General features: G+C 40.0%; 1 protein-coding gene across 8 annotated transcripts in view; it reads left to right on the plus strand.

The window, feature by feature from the left end:
* The window catches only part of FGD6 (FYVE, RhoGEF and PH domain containing 6), a 123,106-nt gene that overhangs the window by 101,865 nt on the left and 5,763 nt on the right, over nt 1-15,478 (plus strand). For 2 of the 8 annotated variants that reach the window (XM_023749945.1, XM_023749946.1), the window contains 6 exons: nt 5,595-5,697; nt 6,184-6,330; nt 7,627-7,729; nt 9,684-9,808; nt 12,042-12,170; nt 14,494-14,642. In XM_023749945.1, the coding sequence (XP_023605713.1) occupies nt 5,595-5,697; nt 6,184-6,330; nt 7,627-7,729; nt 9,684-9,808; nt 12,042-12,170; nt 14,494-14,642 (756 nt within the window). Of the gene's footprint in view, nt 1-4,979; nt 5,021-5,594; nt 5,698-6,183; nt 6,331-7,626; nt 7,730-9,683; nt 9,809-12,041; nt 12,171-14,493; nt 14,643-15,478 lie in introns of those variants that run through there. The other 6 variants (XR_002828066.1, XR_002828067.1, XR_002828068.1 and 3 more) reach the window with 6 other exon arrangements.

Here is a 15,478-nt window from a genome sequence, read left to right on the forward strand (position 1 = left end):
CCTCCCTCCCTCCCTCCCTCCTTCTCTCCTTTTTTTTGAGTTTGAGCAAAAGTGCAAAGAACATCAAGTCCCAGTATATCAGACTCCTTGCAAATACTTAAGCTTGGTTCTTAAAATCAAGAAAGTAATTTTCAAAAATCCAAAGAGGAAATGCCCATAGGAAACTCAAAATTTTAATTGTACTTAAGTTTTATAATAAAAATGTGCTTTGGTAAAAACAGAATTCTATTTTATTAAAGATTAAACAATTCAGGAAATGATGGTAAATCTTTCTTTGGTTTTCTATCAGTAAATATCTGAATGTCCATGTTTTCCCAGATTGGCCTCCTAGACTTTAGGAAGGGCATTGGATTTTTCAATATGATGGAAAACCATCTGAGGGTTTTACGCTAAAAATTGATCTGGTTTAATTTACATTTTTAAAAGAGCACACTGGCCACTTTGTAGAGGATAGACCACTGGAGACTAGAGTAGAAGTTGGAAGACCAGATAAGAGGCTGTAGATGACAGTGTCTTGGACTAGAGTGGTAAGAATTGGTCAGAAGCAGGTATAGCCAATAGAATTGTTAATGGATTGAATGTGGGATATGCAGGAAAAATGATAAAAGTGGGAAGTTCTTGACAGTGGTGAAAAATAAGTCTCCAAGATAGGATTAAGGTGGTATGGGGGAAGGGAAACTAACACATAGTGAATGCCATGCTCTCCTTCTGAATACCCCAACCACAATGAGGCAGGTACTGTATAACATGTAAAAGGGGATTAAGAAGGTCTCTTGTGATCTGGTTCTTGTCTTCCTCACCAGCCTAATCTCCATTCATCCTTCCTATACCCACCCCCATGAAAGCCTGGCATGCTCATCAGCATGGATCTGCTTATGGTTCCCCATGCACACCAGCCTACTTCACATCCTTCTGCCTTGCAAAGGCTGCCTCCTCCTGAAACTCATCACTTTGTTCAATAAATCATATGAGTCTCTGCCTTGAGCCAGGCATTGGGGATACAGTGGAGAATTAAAATGGCCCTTCTCTCCTGAAGCTTATAGTCCATTAGGGAAGACTCACAAATATTAACACAATCAGTAATTATTGTGATTAAGTAGTACACATGAAGACTACTAGGAGATATGAGTCTGTAAAACAAGGGACCTTGAACTAGATTTGGCAGAGAATGAGCAGTCAGGGTTAGCTTCCCTAAAGACCTGCTGTGTCTATTTCATTATGAAGGATAAATGGGAGTTGGATAGCTAGGCCAAGAGGAAAGGAAGAGGCTCCCGGTCATTAGGAACAGTGCGTACTAAGGTGGAAAGGAGCGTGGCATATTCAAAGAACTGAAAGGCCAGTGTGGCGTGAACATAGAGAATGAGAGAGACCCAAGATAAGCCTGGAGAGAGGGAGGGAGGTTTCACAGAACCATCTTGTGGACTTGGGTCTTTAGCCTAAGAGCCACAGGAAGCCACTGAAAGGTTTATATAAAGGAATGATGTGATCAGACTGGCATTTTAAAAGGAGTGTCTGGTTGCTGTGTGGAGAATGGCTTGGGAGGGGAACTAAAGGAGATGGCTAATTGGACATAAAGGATGAGAAAGAGAGTGAGCGTGAGCTCCAGATTGTCCATTGTATTGGGCAGTGGTGCCGTTCACTGCGACGGAATACAGAGAGGAGCAGCTTTGGGGGAGAGATCAGGAATTTAGTTTCAGATGTACACATTGAATGTGAGGTGCCTATGAATCATCGAAATGGAGCCATCAAGGAGACAGTTTATGTAAGTATCTGAATATCAGAAGGAAGCTGGACTAGATACATATATTTGGGAATCATCAACTTAGAGATGAGAACCAAAGCCAGGAGACCGAATGAAGGTGCACAGAGAGACTAAAGAGTTCCTTGTCAAACTCCTAGAATTCTTTCCAGCCTATCTTAGTCATCACCTCTGCAAAGTCTTCCCTACAGAAAGTAATTTAGCCCTGACTGGTTTGGCTCAGTGGATAGAGCGTCAGCCTGCGGACTCAAGGGTCCCAGGTTCGATTCCAGTCAAGGGCATGTACCTTGGTTGTGGGCACATCCCCAGTAGCGGGTGTGCAGGAGGCAGCTGATCGATGTTTCTCTCTCATCGATGTTTCTAACTCTCTACCCCTCTCCCTTCCTCTCTGTAAAAAATCAATAAAACATATTTTTTTAAAAAAAGAAAGTAATTTACTACTTCTGTGTTCTTTATCTACCTTGCATTTATTATATCATATAGTAATTACTTGATTCTGTGTCTCACCTCAATTACATGGAAGCCCTTATAAGTGAGGTATATTCTTGTACTCAGTTTATGGCCTAGTAGCTGACTCTTAGTAAGTTTCCAGTAAATGTTACTCAGATGAATTCAATTGAAGCAATATGGCCTTTGGACCTTAGAGTAGCATGTCTAGTTACCACAAGTAATAAATGGTGTAACAAGGCCTAACTCATCAGCAAACCCTTCTATTGGAGCGTTTTTCCCCTTGGAACTTCCATCTCAATCAATGGGAAAATTGTACTTAATAAATATAAATTTGCTTTCTGGTAATGTGCCCATTCCAGTACCAAACTTAACTGTATTTTGATCCGAGGAAAATGCTGATTCTTTTGCTAACCATGTTGCAAAAGGAGAGCTAGAATGTCTGCACTTAGTGCTGCAGCAAATGTGTGTGGTCTATGAGAAATGTGTTATCAAGAGCTGGTAAACATTGTTCTGGCAGAAACCCACACCAGAGAGGACAGCATATGTGATACGATTTACAGTCAAATCACATTCCACATGCTCTCAGAGCTCCAGAAAAATCAGACGGCAATTCTCAAATTAGCCATCTGCCTCTCTGCTTTCTGTTACCTCTTCCAGTGAAACAGTGGGGAGGGAGAGAGGAAGGGAGGGGTGGGAATATTTTATGAAAGTTTGCTTGGAAGCCTGAGCGTATGTTTTTATAGTATAGTTCTTCAGAGAACACGAATAGAGGCCAGAGATGACATTGTGGTGAAGGGTTCAACCCTTAGTCACACTTGGTCTGATACCAACCTATTTAGTATAGTCTGTTATCTAAAGCAAATTATCTAACATTTCGAATCCTCAGATTCCTTATCTGTAAATGGTGATGGTGAGTGGTGATGTTGGGATGAGGGTATGGGTAAGACCCAATATATATTTTGCGGAACCGGTTTGGCTCAGTGGATAGAGCGTCGGCCTGCGGACAGAAGGGTCCCAGGTTCGATTCCAGTCAAGGGCATGTGCCTTGGTTGTGGGCACATCCCCAGTGGGGGGTGTGCAGGAGGCAGCTGATCGATGTTTCTCTCTCATCGATGTTTCTGACTCTCTATCCCTCTTCCTTCCTCTCTGTGCAAAGTCAATAAAATATATATTTAAAAAAAAAAAAGACCCAATATATATTTCATGGGGTAGCTTTGAGGAAAAGATATGATGACAATTGCAAAGCATTTAACACAGTTGACTGACATGTAGTAACTTAAATAAATGTCAGCTAGTTGTAGAATAGTAGAGGTAACTGAGTTAAATAAATGTCAGCTAGTTGTAGAATAGTAGAGGTAACTGAGGCAGTTTTTGTGTGTGTGTGTGTATTTTAGAGAGAGAGAGAGAGAGAGAGTGAGAGAGAGAGAAACATCAATGATGAGAATCATTGATCTGCTGCCTCCTGCATGCCCCCTACTGGGGATCAAGCCTGCAACCTGGGCATGTGCCCTAGACCAGAATTGAACCCGGGACCCTTCAGTCTGCAGGCCGATGCTCTATCCACTGAGCCAAACCAGCTAATGCAAAGGCAAGTGTTTTTGTTTGTTTGTTTGTTTGGAGAGATGGTGTGGTTTCTATTTTATTTTGTTATTGTTATATAATAAAAATTTGAGAAACTTACTAATTTAAAATTTTTATTTGTAATTGGATTTTTACCTTTTAATAGCCATCTGAATGCAAATTATAAATGACACTGAAGTTATTTAGTAAGAAAGTACATTTCTAAGAATGATTATTGTGGGGAAGACTAGTGGTTTTTTGGTATGTCCTTGACCTGCTCTGAGTTGATTGAAATACAACAAAATATGATATGCCTATTTGTACTCTTATTTTATAGACTTTTTATTTTTTAAAATATAATTTAAGAATTCAAAGACCATAACCATACACAGGTTTTCAATGTCTTACTCAGTGTGACACATAACTTTCTTCTACTTTTTATACAAACTTTTTAAAAATGTATATATTTTATTTTATTTTATTTTATTTTATTTTATTTTATTTTATTTTTTATTTTTTTTTTTTTATTTTTTTTACAGAGAGGAAGGGAGAGAGATAGAGAGTTAGAAACATCGATGAGAGAGAAACATCGATCAGCTGCCTCCTGCACACCCCCCACTGGGGATGTGCCCACAACCAAGGTACATGCCCTTCACCGGAATCGAACCTGGGACCCTTGAGTCCGCAGGCTGACGCTCTATCCACTGAGCCAAACCGGTTAGGGCTATACAAACTTTTATTAATAAAGTATTTTGAGTAAAAGTTGAAATGTACTTAAAATTAGAGTGAACAATATAATGGAACTGCATATTCATCACCGAGACCCAAAAATTACCCAAGAAGATTCTGCCACATATTTTCCTATTTTCTAAAGTATTTTAAAACAAATTGTAGATGTCAAGTCATTTTACTCCTAAATTATCTAGAATGTCTCTCTAAGAAAAATACACACTGTCTTACCCAGTCACATTCCCATTATTATGATGGATTTTATTTTACTATGATAGAGTTTTAAACTTATTAAATTCTCTTATTGTCTCTTCACACACACTCCTGAAAGTATGTCACTCTTGGGTATGCAAAACAAAATGTGCTGATACCAGTAATAATCTGAAATTACCATCATTTGGAGGGATGAGGGGTACAAAAGCAAAACAAGAATGCCTTTTTCTGAATAGGCTTTCCTCCTATTTGGCCCATTTCTATCTAGAATTGAATCATAGCTCCAGATGAACTGAAGGTAGGGACAGGAAACATGGTGAGCTGAATACAGGTAGAGGCGCCCTAACAATGACAAGCTATTTCCCCTATTCACCACTCCTTAAATATCTGTTTATGATAACTAAAATATGTTTCCTTAACCCACTGCCCTTCCTAGAAAACTTTAGTAGTAGTTACTAAACTGAAAATATGAGTATTCTATGGTATAAATTTGAGTTTGAAACTTGATTCCTTGGAATGTTTTTAAATTCTAGTATTAGACCTGAGGAAACTTCTTGGTTATATAAATAATCATCACAATTCTGAATTGTGTGACTAGCCTATAAGCCAAACAAAAAATACTTCCAAAGTTAGGAGACTTCAAAAGCCATTCAGTATAAAGCAGTACTCTTGGAAAGGAAGACAGCATTGTGTTTGCTCAAATGCCCTGTGTTCTCATGCCTGCTCTGATTATTTGTGCACACAAACCTCTGAGTTGCTGCCTGGGACCAGCATTGTTGAGGATGGTGGAATCTGTTGCCATGGGAGAAGGAAAAGAAGTATGAAAAAGGCAAAGGATAAAAGCTGACATCTGGTTGATGGAACCTTCTTTTGCCCCCAACAGTTCTGCCACAGAAAGGGATGAATGGCTAGAAGCGATTTCCAGGTCAATAGAAGAGTATGCCAAGAAAAGAATCACATTCTGCCCTAGTAGGAGTCTTGATGAGGTATTATCTTTTCCTCCTCCTCCTTTTTTTTAATGTATTTTACTTTTTATCTTAAAAAAACTGTTCCCAGGGGTTTAGAAAGGCAACATGTGTTTCACAGAAGGATTGGAGGTGTGTATGTGATTTCAGAGCTAAAATTTTATCCTGTTAATGTCTCACTGCAAGTCTATAGCATGTAGCATAGTCATATTTTTTTCTAGTTATAAAACCTCATTGTATAAAATTTAGAAAATACAGCATAGTTTAAGGGAACTAATCAGCTGTCATCACACTACCACAGGCATGTTTTAAAATTAATTTTGCATTAGAGGATTGTTAGAATGTAGCTAATCTTAATACCCTGAGAAAATGAAAAATATGATAGCTCATATTTCATCCCATGTCCCTAATTGATACCATCAGCATTGTGATCGCCACTACTAAAGACAAGGCTCCATTCTGTAGTAGTCCACATGCGTGAGATAATCAGGCGTCGTTCTTCCACAGGCAGACTCAGAAAATAAAGAGGAAGTTTGTCCCCTTGGATCAAAGGCTCCTATCTGGATTCCTGATACCAGAGCCACAATGTGTATGATCTGCACAAGTGAATTTACTCTGACCTGGAGACGACATCACTGCCGGGCCTGCGGAAAGGTGGGAGAGGATAACACCCATCTCCAGTGTGATTTTTAATAGCTCCAGGCTGTATATAGTGAGGAAGCATATGTCCCCTTGTAAACCATTGTAGGAGAGAAGAAAATATACTGAATCACAGGTGGTATTTTCTCTAAATATTTAGACATGGGGCAATATTGTTAGGGAACTTATTCCCTCCTACCTCAAGGTTACTTTAGAATGTCAGTAGTAGACAATTTTCATTTTAAAAAAACTTACAAATTCACAATTAAATAGACCCTCACATGTATGTATGTGTGTGTGTGTGTGTGTGTGTGTGTGTGTGTGACCACCAGGGGGCAGACACTCAACGCAGGAGCTGCCAAGCTGCAGTGACTTGGCAGCTGTGGTTTTCAGGTGACGCACCCAGAACCAGAGAGGAGGGAGCCTGATTCAAGGGTGCATCACCTGAGAACTGCCCTCTCGCAATCTGGGACCCCTCAGGGGATGTCAGAGAGCCGGTTTCAGCCCGATCATCGTAGGCCAGGCCGAGGGACCCCACCTGTGCACGAATCCATGCACCAGGCCTCTAGTTCACAGATAATTACTTAAACTACATTTATCTGGATACTAATTATAGTAAGTCCTCACTTAACATCTTGATAGGTTCTGTGACTTTACCAGTAAGTGCAAGGACTTAACAATGAGACCAGTTTTACTGGAAGCTAAATGATATAAGCCAGAATTAAGTTCCTGTGTGGTCACATAAATGTTATAATGAAATGACATTATTCAAGGACCTGCTGAATTTATAGGGGGAACTTTCAGCGTTGAAATTATCACGAGTGATGTTTCTAAGTCTTCATGACCTCATTAGTAAACTGAGCATAGTAACAATGACATCAGCGAGTAATTGTAAAGGTTAAATGAGGTCTTATTTAGAGAGCATTTAATATAGGGGCAGACAGTGGGAGAGATGGTCAGAGGTGGTCATGGTTATAGCAGTGATGATAACAATGACAGCAGTGATAATGAAGATAATATAGCTAACACAGGACTGTGCACCAGGTGCTGTTCAAACATTTTGCACACATTAACTCTTTAGTATATTTTTTTTTTCAGTAAACATTCAGTAATCATCTGAGGCCTCTGTATCTTCCAGTGTGGTATTGTGTGTGAGTTCATTACATGCCTGAAGTCCGTAGAATTGTATTGAGAATCAATGACTGGTTGTAAAAATGGTTTTGAAAAGTAGGCAGCACTATAAATTGTAACATACCAGATAGTTTGGATACAAAGATTATTTTAAATTAAATAATTCCAATGTGTTTTCAGATTGTGTGCCAAGCTTGTTCATCAAATAAGTGTGGCTTAGATTACCTGAAAAATCAACCAGCAAGAGTATGTGAACATTGTTTTCAAGAACTGCAGAAATTAGGTAATATATAAGTAAAGACTGTTAAGTTCCTTTAATTCCCAGATGCTTTCAAATGGACTTCTGAAAGACTCATCTTAGAAGAATCACATTAGCAATATGATTTGGTGATACTCATCTCAAAATATTGAGTATTTTGCTTTTCTTAGTTCAGCTCTCTTAACTCATATTTAGTAATATTTCAAGAGAGGTTGGACTGAAGTTTATTCTTACTCTGATCACAGTTTTGCTTAGAATACTAATTGTAGAAATGTAATTATAGGATGAAATGCTTAAAACAGTTACAAGGGAACTTTAACTCTCAAGTAATTTTGAAGTTTCTAGTTTCACAACTGTGCTCATTACAAATCATTTTTATATATCTGTAAAGTAATTCTTTATGGAAGTATACTGGGTGTCACTTTGATAGCCTAATTTGAATCACTTGGATTGATTTAGTGAGGTGTTACTGTAATATAAATGTGTAGCTTTTCACTAAATATGAAATGATATATCATGTCTGCCTACTCATTCCCAGGTAATCCATCCCTGCAGTTAAGCAGGACTGTTCAGGTCTATGTTTTAGGAAGAGACCTTTAAATTCCTGAAACATTTAGGCTCTAAATTTTTAAAAGATTATTTTCATTTTCATGAAGAGTAGCTTTTCATCAGCATAGGAGAATAGTTGAATGAAACTAGATGACATGTGATTTGTCTGTGTACATTTTTCCCAAGAAGACATATCCATCTAATTATTCCTTTGCCGTGTGTTCCTCCATGTGTTCTCTCTGGGTATATAGTATTGGCTGGAACCGTTCAAAATACATTCTTTTGAACCTTTCTCCCCCATCATTAAGACTCATTTGGTCAGTAAATCTTGTCAAGTTTATCTTTGTCTTTCTCTTGATTTCTTCATCTCATAATAAGGCCTTCATTATCTTTCATCTGGACTACTGCAGTAATTTCCTAACAGATTTTCTTGCTACAAATCCGTCTTCCTTTCCACTGCCAGATTTATTTTTCTCAGTTCAGTCTGCTCATGTCATCAGTCTGCTCATGTCACTCTCCAGCCTAAAAGGTCTTTCATTTCCCACCGCCTAAACAGCAGCAGTCCAGGTTCCTTAGAACCAGCCTTTTATTTCCAGCCTCATTATTCTCCAAGTAGATGATCTGATTTCATCTCTCTCTGCTTTTTGCTTATGCTGACCTCTCTTCATAAAGCATTCCTCCTCCTCTTCTTTGCTTGGCAAACTTAGGTATACCAACTCAAACATCTCATCCTCTTCTCAGTTTTTCCTGAACCTGTGCAGTCAAAATTAATTGCTTGCTCATCATGTCTCGTAGCCCCTTTTATTTTTTTAAATTATTTTTTAAATGTTTTCATTGATTTGAGAGAGGAAGGGAGAGGGAGAGAGAAATAGAAACATCAATGATGAGAGAGAATCATTGATTGACTGCTTCCTGCAAGCCCACACTCAGGATGGAGCCTGCAACCTGGACATATGCCCTGACTAGGAATCGACCCGTGACCTCCTGGTTCATAGGTCGATGCTCAACCACTGAGCCATGCCGGCTGGGCTTGTAGCCCCTTTTCTAGCACTTTGTTCATTGTAATATTATTTGGTCATGTATCTAGATACTAAATGAAGTTAGATTTGTGTTTTTAAGTCAGGAGTGAAGTGTTTTAAAAAATGTTTTTAAGTTGGTAGTACAATGACATGTTCCACAATTCTAAAGGCACAAAAGGGCAATCCTTTCACATGGTTTAGTGTTGAAAAAGTATAAAATCATAGACAGTGGAAAGTCTTCCTCCCACTCAACTTCTGGCCATCTATCTTCTGTTGCCAGGGCCGTCAGTACCACCAGTTTCTTAAGTATTCTTCCACGGAAATTTTATGCAATAATGTTTATTGATCTGAATTAAATTGAATTGCAGAATGGTTACCACTGGTGTATAAGTGTGCTTGATTTCTTTTAGATCACCAGCACTCTCCTAAGATTGGATCTCCCGGAAATCACAAATCTTCAAGTGCCTTATCATCAGTCTTACAGAGTATTCCATCAGGGAGGAAACAGAAAAAAATCCCAGCGGCTCTCAAAGAAGTAAGTGTCTCCATTAAACTTGCAACCTGATAGAGGCTGAATTATTCATACATATAATAGACTGTTTCTCATTCATAAAGGAAGATGTCATTTCCCACAACTATTAAGACATGCATTTTAATACTGGTGATGAGGTGTGGCTGATGCCTCACTATCTTGCTTAGTCTCCCAATGACCTGAGTCATTTAGAAAATGGCTGTCAAAAAGTTTGCAGAATATTTTATAGCAATGATAGAAAGTAAAGATAACTTGGGCGCATGTGAATTTTTTAAAAATAGTTTGCTCTCATTTTTTATTTTTAATATATTTTTATTGATTTCAGAGAGGAAGGGAGAGGTAGAGAGAGATAGAAACATCAATGATAAGAGAGGATCATTAATTGACTGCCTCCTGCATGCCCCCTACTGGGGATGGAGCCCGCAACCTGGGTATGTGCCCTTGACCAGAATCAAACCCCGGACCTTTCAGTCTGCAGGCCGATGCTCGATCCACTGAGCCAAACCAGCTAGGGCATGAATTTTTAAAATTACTTTGAGGAGACCCCTAACTAGAGGGAAGAATATGCAGAATATTTGTAGGCATTGGTTAGTTATATACAGCTGATAATCACTAATAATAGGTTGTCATTCCTTTAAACTTAAAAGAAATATTTAAAAGGTGATAATAGCATATACTAGTACAGTTAGACCTGGCAGTGGCATAATCCACAAGCATCACTGGTATCCAATCCCAGTTCCTCAAATTCAAGTGTTCAGTCAGCCAGTGTCAGAGATCAGAAGCACCGCCTTTCTGGCCACCCCCCCTTTAATTAGTTTATTAATTGGTTCTACCTGTGCTAGTTTTGTGGCCAGTAGAGTTTTAAATTTTATTCTCTTGCTTAGTTACTATGTGAAAACAACACACATTTATTATCTCAAGAGCCCAGGGATAGCTTAGCTGGGATCCCTGTAGGGCCGCAACCATAGTGTTGGCTATTGTTGACGGACTAGGGAAGGGTTTACTTCCATCCTCACTCAGGCTATTGGCAGAATTCATTTCCTTGCAGTTGTAAGACTGAGGGCCTTGGCTTCTTATTTGCTTTTCCTAGAGGTTGTCCTCAACTCCTTGCCACACGGGCCTCCCACCATGGTTGCCTGTTTCTTCAAAGCCAGAATGGGAGACAGAGCTGTCTACTAGTAAGATTGAGTCTAATATAATGTCATAATCAGAGGAGTGACATCCCATCAGCTTCACCATATACCAGGGGTGGGCAAACTTTTTGACTCGAGGGCCACAATGGGTTCTTAAACTGGACCGGAGCGCCGGAACAAAAGCATGGATGGAGTGTTTGTGTGAACTAATATAAATTCAAAGTAAACATCATTACATAAAAGGGTACGGTCTTTTTTTTTTTTTTTTTAGTTTTATTCATTTCAAACGGGCCGGATCCGGCCCGCGGGCCGTAGTTTGCCCACGGCTGCCATATACTGTAGGTGAGGAGCAAGTCCCAGGTCCTGCCCACATGTAAGGGGAGGAGAATGTGCAACAGTGTGATTTTCAGAGGCAGAGGTCATGGGGAGTCACTTCAGGGTCTGTGCACCACACCACTAATTAGGCAATTCATAAACTTGGCTATTGTTCCTGTGTTAAAAAAAGATAGAAAAGTCTCAACTGCCAAATTATAATCACTATAAAAGCTTACTATATTTTATCTAGAGATTAAAACATTTTCAGCCTTTTATGAAGTAAAACAAACTTCTTTTCTTCCAGACCAAAATTTGGGGAGTAGAAACTGATCCTTAAAATCACCATTAATAGAATTCTCTATTTACTTTTCTGTTGGTACAAATTTTTAGTTATTTCAGGGACAGAGTTTAAGTTTTAAGTAATTTTCTCTGATTACCAGAATAAGAAAATCAATAAACAACATACACAGGCCCCAAAATGCAGTTTTAAAAAAGGCTTTTTGACCTTTGGAATTATTTTTCTTCTGGAAACCAGAAAAAACAGACAAACCTGCAAAGAAAAACATACATACAAAACAGGTAGAATTCTAGGACTGCTTCTAAAAGGTTTTTTTATGCATGTGGTAATTCATTATCAGTGGATAATAGCAGACTTTGAAAATAAACTTTAATTTTGAAATATTATTATTATGGTTATTGCTTTCAGAACCAATGATCAAAAGCAATTTTGTTATTTTAAATTTTTTGTTTGAACACCATATAACTGTATATGGGATTTGCTTATCTAGGTATCAGCAAATACAGAAGATTCTTCCATGAGTGGCTATTTGTACAGGTCAAAGGGCCATAAAAAACCTTGGAAACACTTTTGGTTTGTTATAAAAAATAAAGTGCTATATACATATGCTGCAAGTGAGGTAAGATCTGAAATCTAAATATGTGTAATTTGGGTATCGTGTTTTATAATGCCAACTGGAAATAGTTACAATATTTCTTTAATCTGTTTTATGTTACTCGTTTTGCTTTGGTTCTGGAGGGGGAGATGTTGTTACCTTAATTTTGTTATAATCTTCACCAAGGAGATAGATACATATATATGTGTGTGTGTGTGTATATATGTATATATCCTATATAATAAAAGCCTAATATGCTAAGTGTCCGGTCATCCGATCGGCCATTCAGCCAAAGCGTAATATGCTAATGATATGCTAAGGCCGCTCAACCACTTACTATGATGTACACTGACCACCAGGGGGCAGACGCTCCAACTGGTAGGTTAGCTTGTTGCTGGGGTCTGGCCTATCAGGACTGAGCAAGACAGGCCAGACACGCCCTGGAGACCTCACTTGGTCCCTCCCCAGCTGGCCAACCTCCCGAGTCCCTCCCCGGCCTGGATTGTGCACCGATGGGGTCCCTCAGCCTGGCCTGTGCCCTTTCACCATCCAGGACCCCTTGGGGGATGTTGGAGAGCTGGTTTCGGCCTCTAGTATATATATTTACTTTTCATGCACAAGTGGGGTTCCTAGGCCTGGCTGGCGATCAGGGCTGATCAGGGCCATCTTGCCCAGTCCTGATTGGGGCTGGGCCAATTGGGGCCCGCTGGCCAGGGGGAGGGACCGTGGGAGGTTGGCTGGCCAGGGGGGAGGGACTATGGGAGGTTGGCCGGCCTGATCGGGGTGGATCAGGGCCAGCCAGCTGGGAGTAGGGACCAGCCAGGGGGGAGGGACCATGGGAGGTTGGCCGGCCACGGGAGATTGGCTGTGAGAGCGCACTTACCACCAGGGGACAGCTCCTGTGTTGAGTGTCTGCCCTCTGGTGGTCAGTGTGCATCATAGTGACTGGTCAACCAGTCGTTCTGGTCTTCTGGTTGTTCAGTCGTAACGGTCACTTAGACTTTTATATAGATAGGTAGATATATATATTATTGATTTTAGAGAGGAAGGGAGAGAGACAGAGACAGAGACATGAATGTGAGAGAGAAACATCAGTAAGTTGCCTCCCATTTGCATCCTGAACTGGGGATTGACCCTGCAACCTAGGTATGTGCCCTACCGAGAATGGACTCCCAACTTTTTGGTGTAGAAGACGATACTCCAACCAACTGAGCCACCCGGCCAGGGCATGTTGTTGTTATTTCTAATGTAAACGGTGCCTTTGTTTTTGTCTTGAGAGCTCTTATTTAAAAGTATTAGGAATTTTCCATAGTATTAAAATGTAAGTTTTTTTGGTGTCATGTGACTACTTCACTGAAGGCAGAGGTGTTTATCCTTTCTGCCAAGCTCTGCTGGATGACATCCCCTTGACTGTCCCCAGATTGCATTGATCAGGCATCAGCGTAGATAATCTAAACTTCCTTTGGGTTATAAGCAATTTCTGACGGTTTGCTTTAATACTGCCTTTTTCTCCTATCTGATCACCATATATTCCAACATCTATGAAAACCAAGCTTTTCCTTAGTGGGCCTGGTGTAAATCGCTTGCCCTTCTCAGCTGCCCTTCTCAGCTATGTTTCCTGCATCCATAAAATCAAAGTAATATAATTACCTAACTCCTGTGGCTGAAAAACAATGCATGTGAACATATTGAAAATTGTCTATCTAGCACAGTGTCTGGCTCCTGGAAAGGGAGGGGGTGTGGCTCAGTAAAGCTCAGTAAATATTGTTGAATAAATGAAAACTGGGTAAGTTGCTAGAGTTATTGTTTTATATATGTGTACTAGAGGCCTGGTGCACGAGATTTGTGCACTGGTGGGGGGGGTCCCCTACGCCCAGCCTGTGCCCTCTTGCAGTCTGGGACCCCTCGGGGGATGTCCGCCTGCCAGCTTAGGCCTGATCCCTGGGAATATTGGGCCTAAGCTAGCAGGCGGACATCCCTCTCACAGTCCGGGGCTCTTGCAGTCCGGGACCCCTGCTCCTTACCTGCAGTGCAGGCGAGAGAGGTGCCCGCCACCGCCGCTGCGCTCGCTAGCCAGTCAGCCAGCCAGCCAGCTGTGATCCTGGCTTCTGGCTGAGCTGCGCTTCCCCTGTGGGAGTGCACTGACCACCGGGGCAGCTCCTGCGTCGAGCATCTTCCCCCTGGTGGTCAGTGTGCATCATAGCAACCGGTCTTTCCGCTGTTCAGTCGATTTTTATTAAATAGGATATCAAATGAAATGAGAGCCATATATATATAGCAAGAGTTCACAAATCTGAATTTTGTTTAAATTTTAAAACCCATCACCCTCCATGTCTTTTTAATTTAGGACGTGGCAGCTATGGAGAGTCAACCTTTATTAGGATTCACTGTCACTGAAGTCAAAGATGAGAATTCAGAGTCTAGAGTATTTCAATTACTGCATAAAAACATGGTATTTTATGTATTCAAAGCAGATGATGCTCACTCAGCTCAGAAGTAAGTAATTTAGACATATTTTCCTTTTATGCATGGAAGTGTGAGCTATTTATTGTAAGGTAACCTACTTTAGGGACAACTAAGAATTTAAGTCAGGATCCAAATAAGAAATGTTTAAGATATTATTCAAACTCTTTAGCATTGTTTCTAAAGACAGGCTAGAGTACCTGGAATATTTTCAGGAGACAGAGGGGGAAAGAAAATAGGTAGTTCTGTCCAAAATATTTGTGTACACATGACCTCTGAGGAAGCAGCATGATGCTGCTCTGCTGAGAGGAAGGGATGCTGAGGTATTTGACCTCTCCTTCAGTGAGGGTAAGAATCTTCTCTTGAAACATTCCAGGATTTGGCAGTCCAATGATTCCATTGTACCGGGGAACTGCAGGAGTTTAAACAGCTGCTTGCTAACTTCTTTGGGGGAAAGGTCAAACACATTAAGAGGCTCCCATGCTGTTCCCAGTGACTGAGTAGAAGGAATTAGATATCATTTTTAAAAATTTTTTTGAGATAGATATCATTTTAGATAGTAAAGACAGAAAGTCTCTTCAAAATTCCAAGAATATTTAGATGTCATGAGGTTGCTTGATATAGAGAAGTATATCTCGTGAAATCAAGGCCCTTTCTGAACAAACAGTTCACCTCTTTCATTTGTTTTTTATTTTGGTCTCACAAAAGACACATTTTTGTTTTCACTAAAAGATACTAATCTTTTCTGAATAGACTCAAAAAGTGCATGCAATTAAGATTGCTTTAAGTAAACAAGGCTTTTCATTTTTAAGGCAGTAAGAATTAATGTACCAGGATTACATATGTTCCTGGAAATTAATCAGGTACAG

Source organism: Myotis lucifugus, unplaced genomic scaffold (genome assembly GCF_000147115.1).
Source record: "Myotis lucifugus unplaced genomic scaffold, Myoluc2.0 scaffold_10, whole genome shotgun sequence".
Classification (NCBI taxonomy): domain Eukaryota; kingdom Metazoa; phylum Chordata; class Mammalia; order Chiroptera; family Vespertilionidae; genus Myotis; species Myotis lucifugus.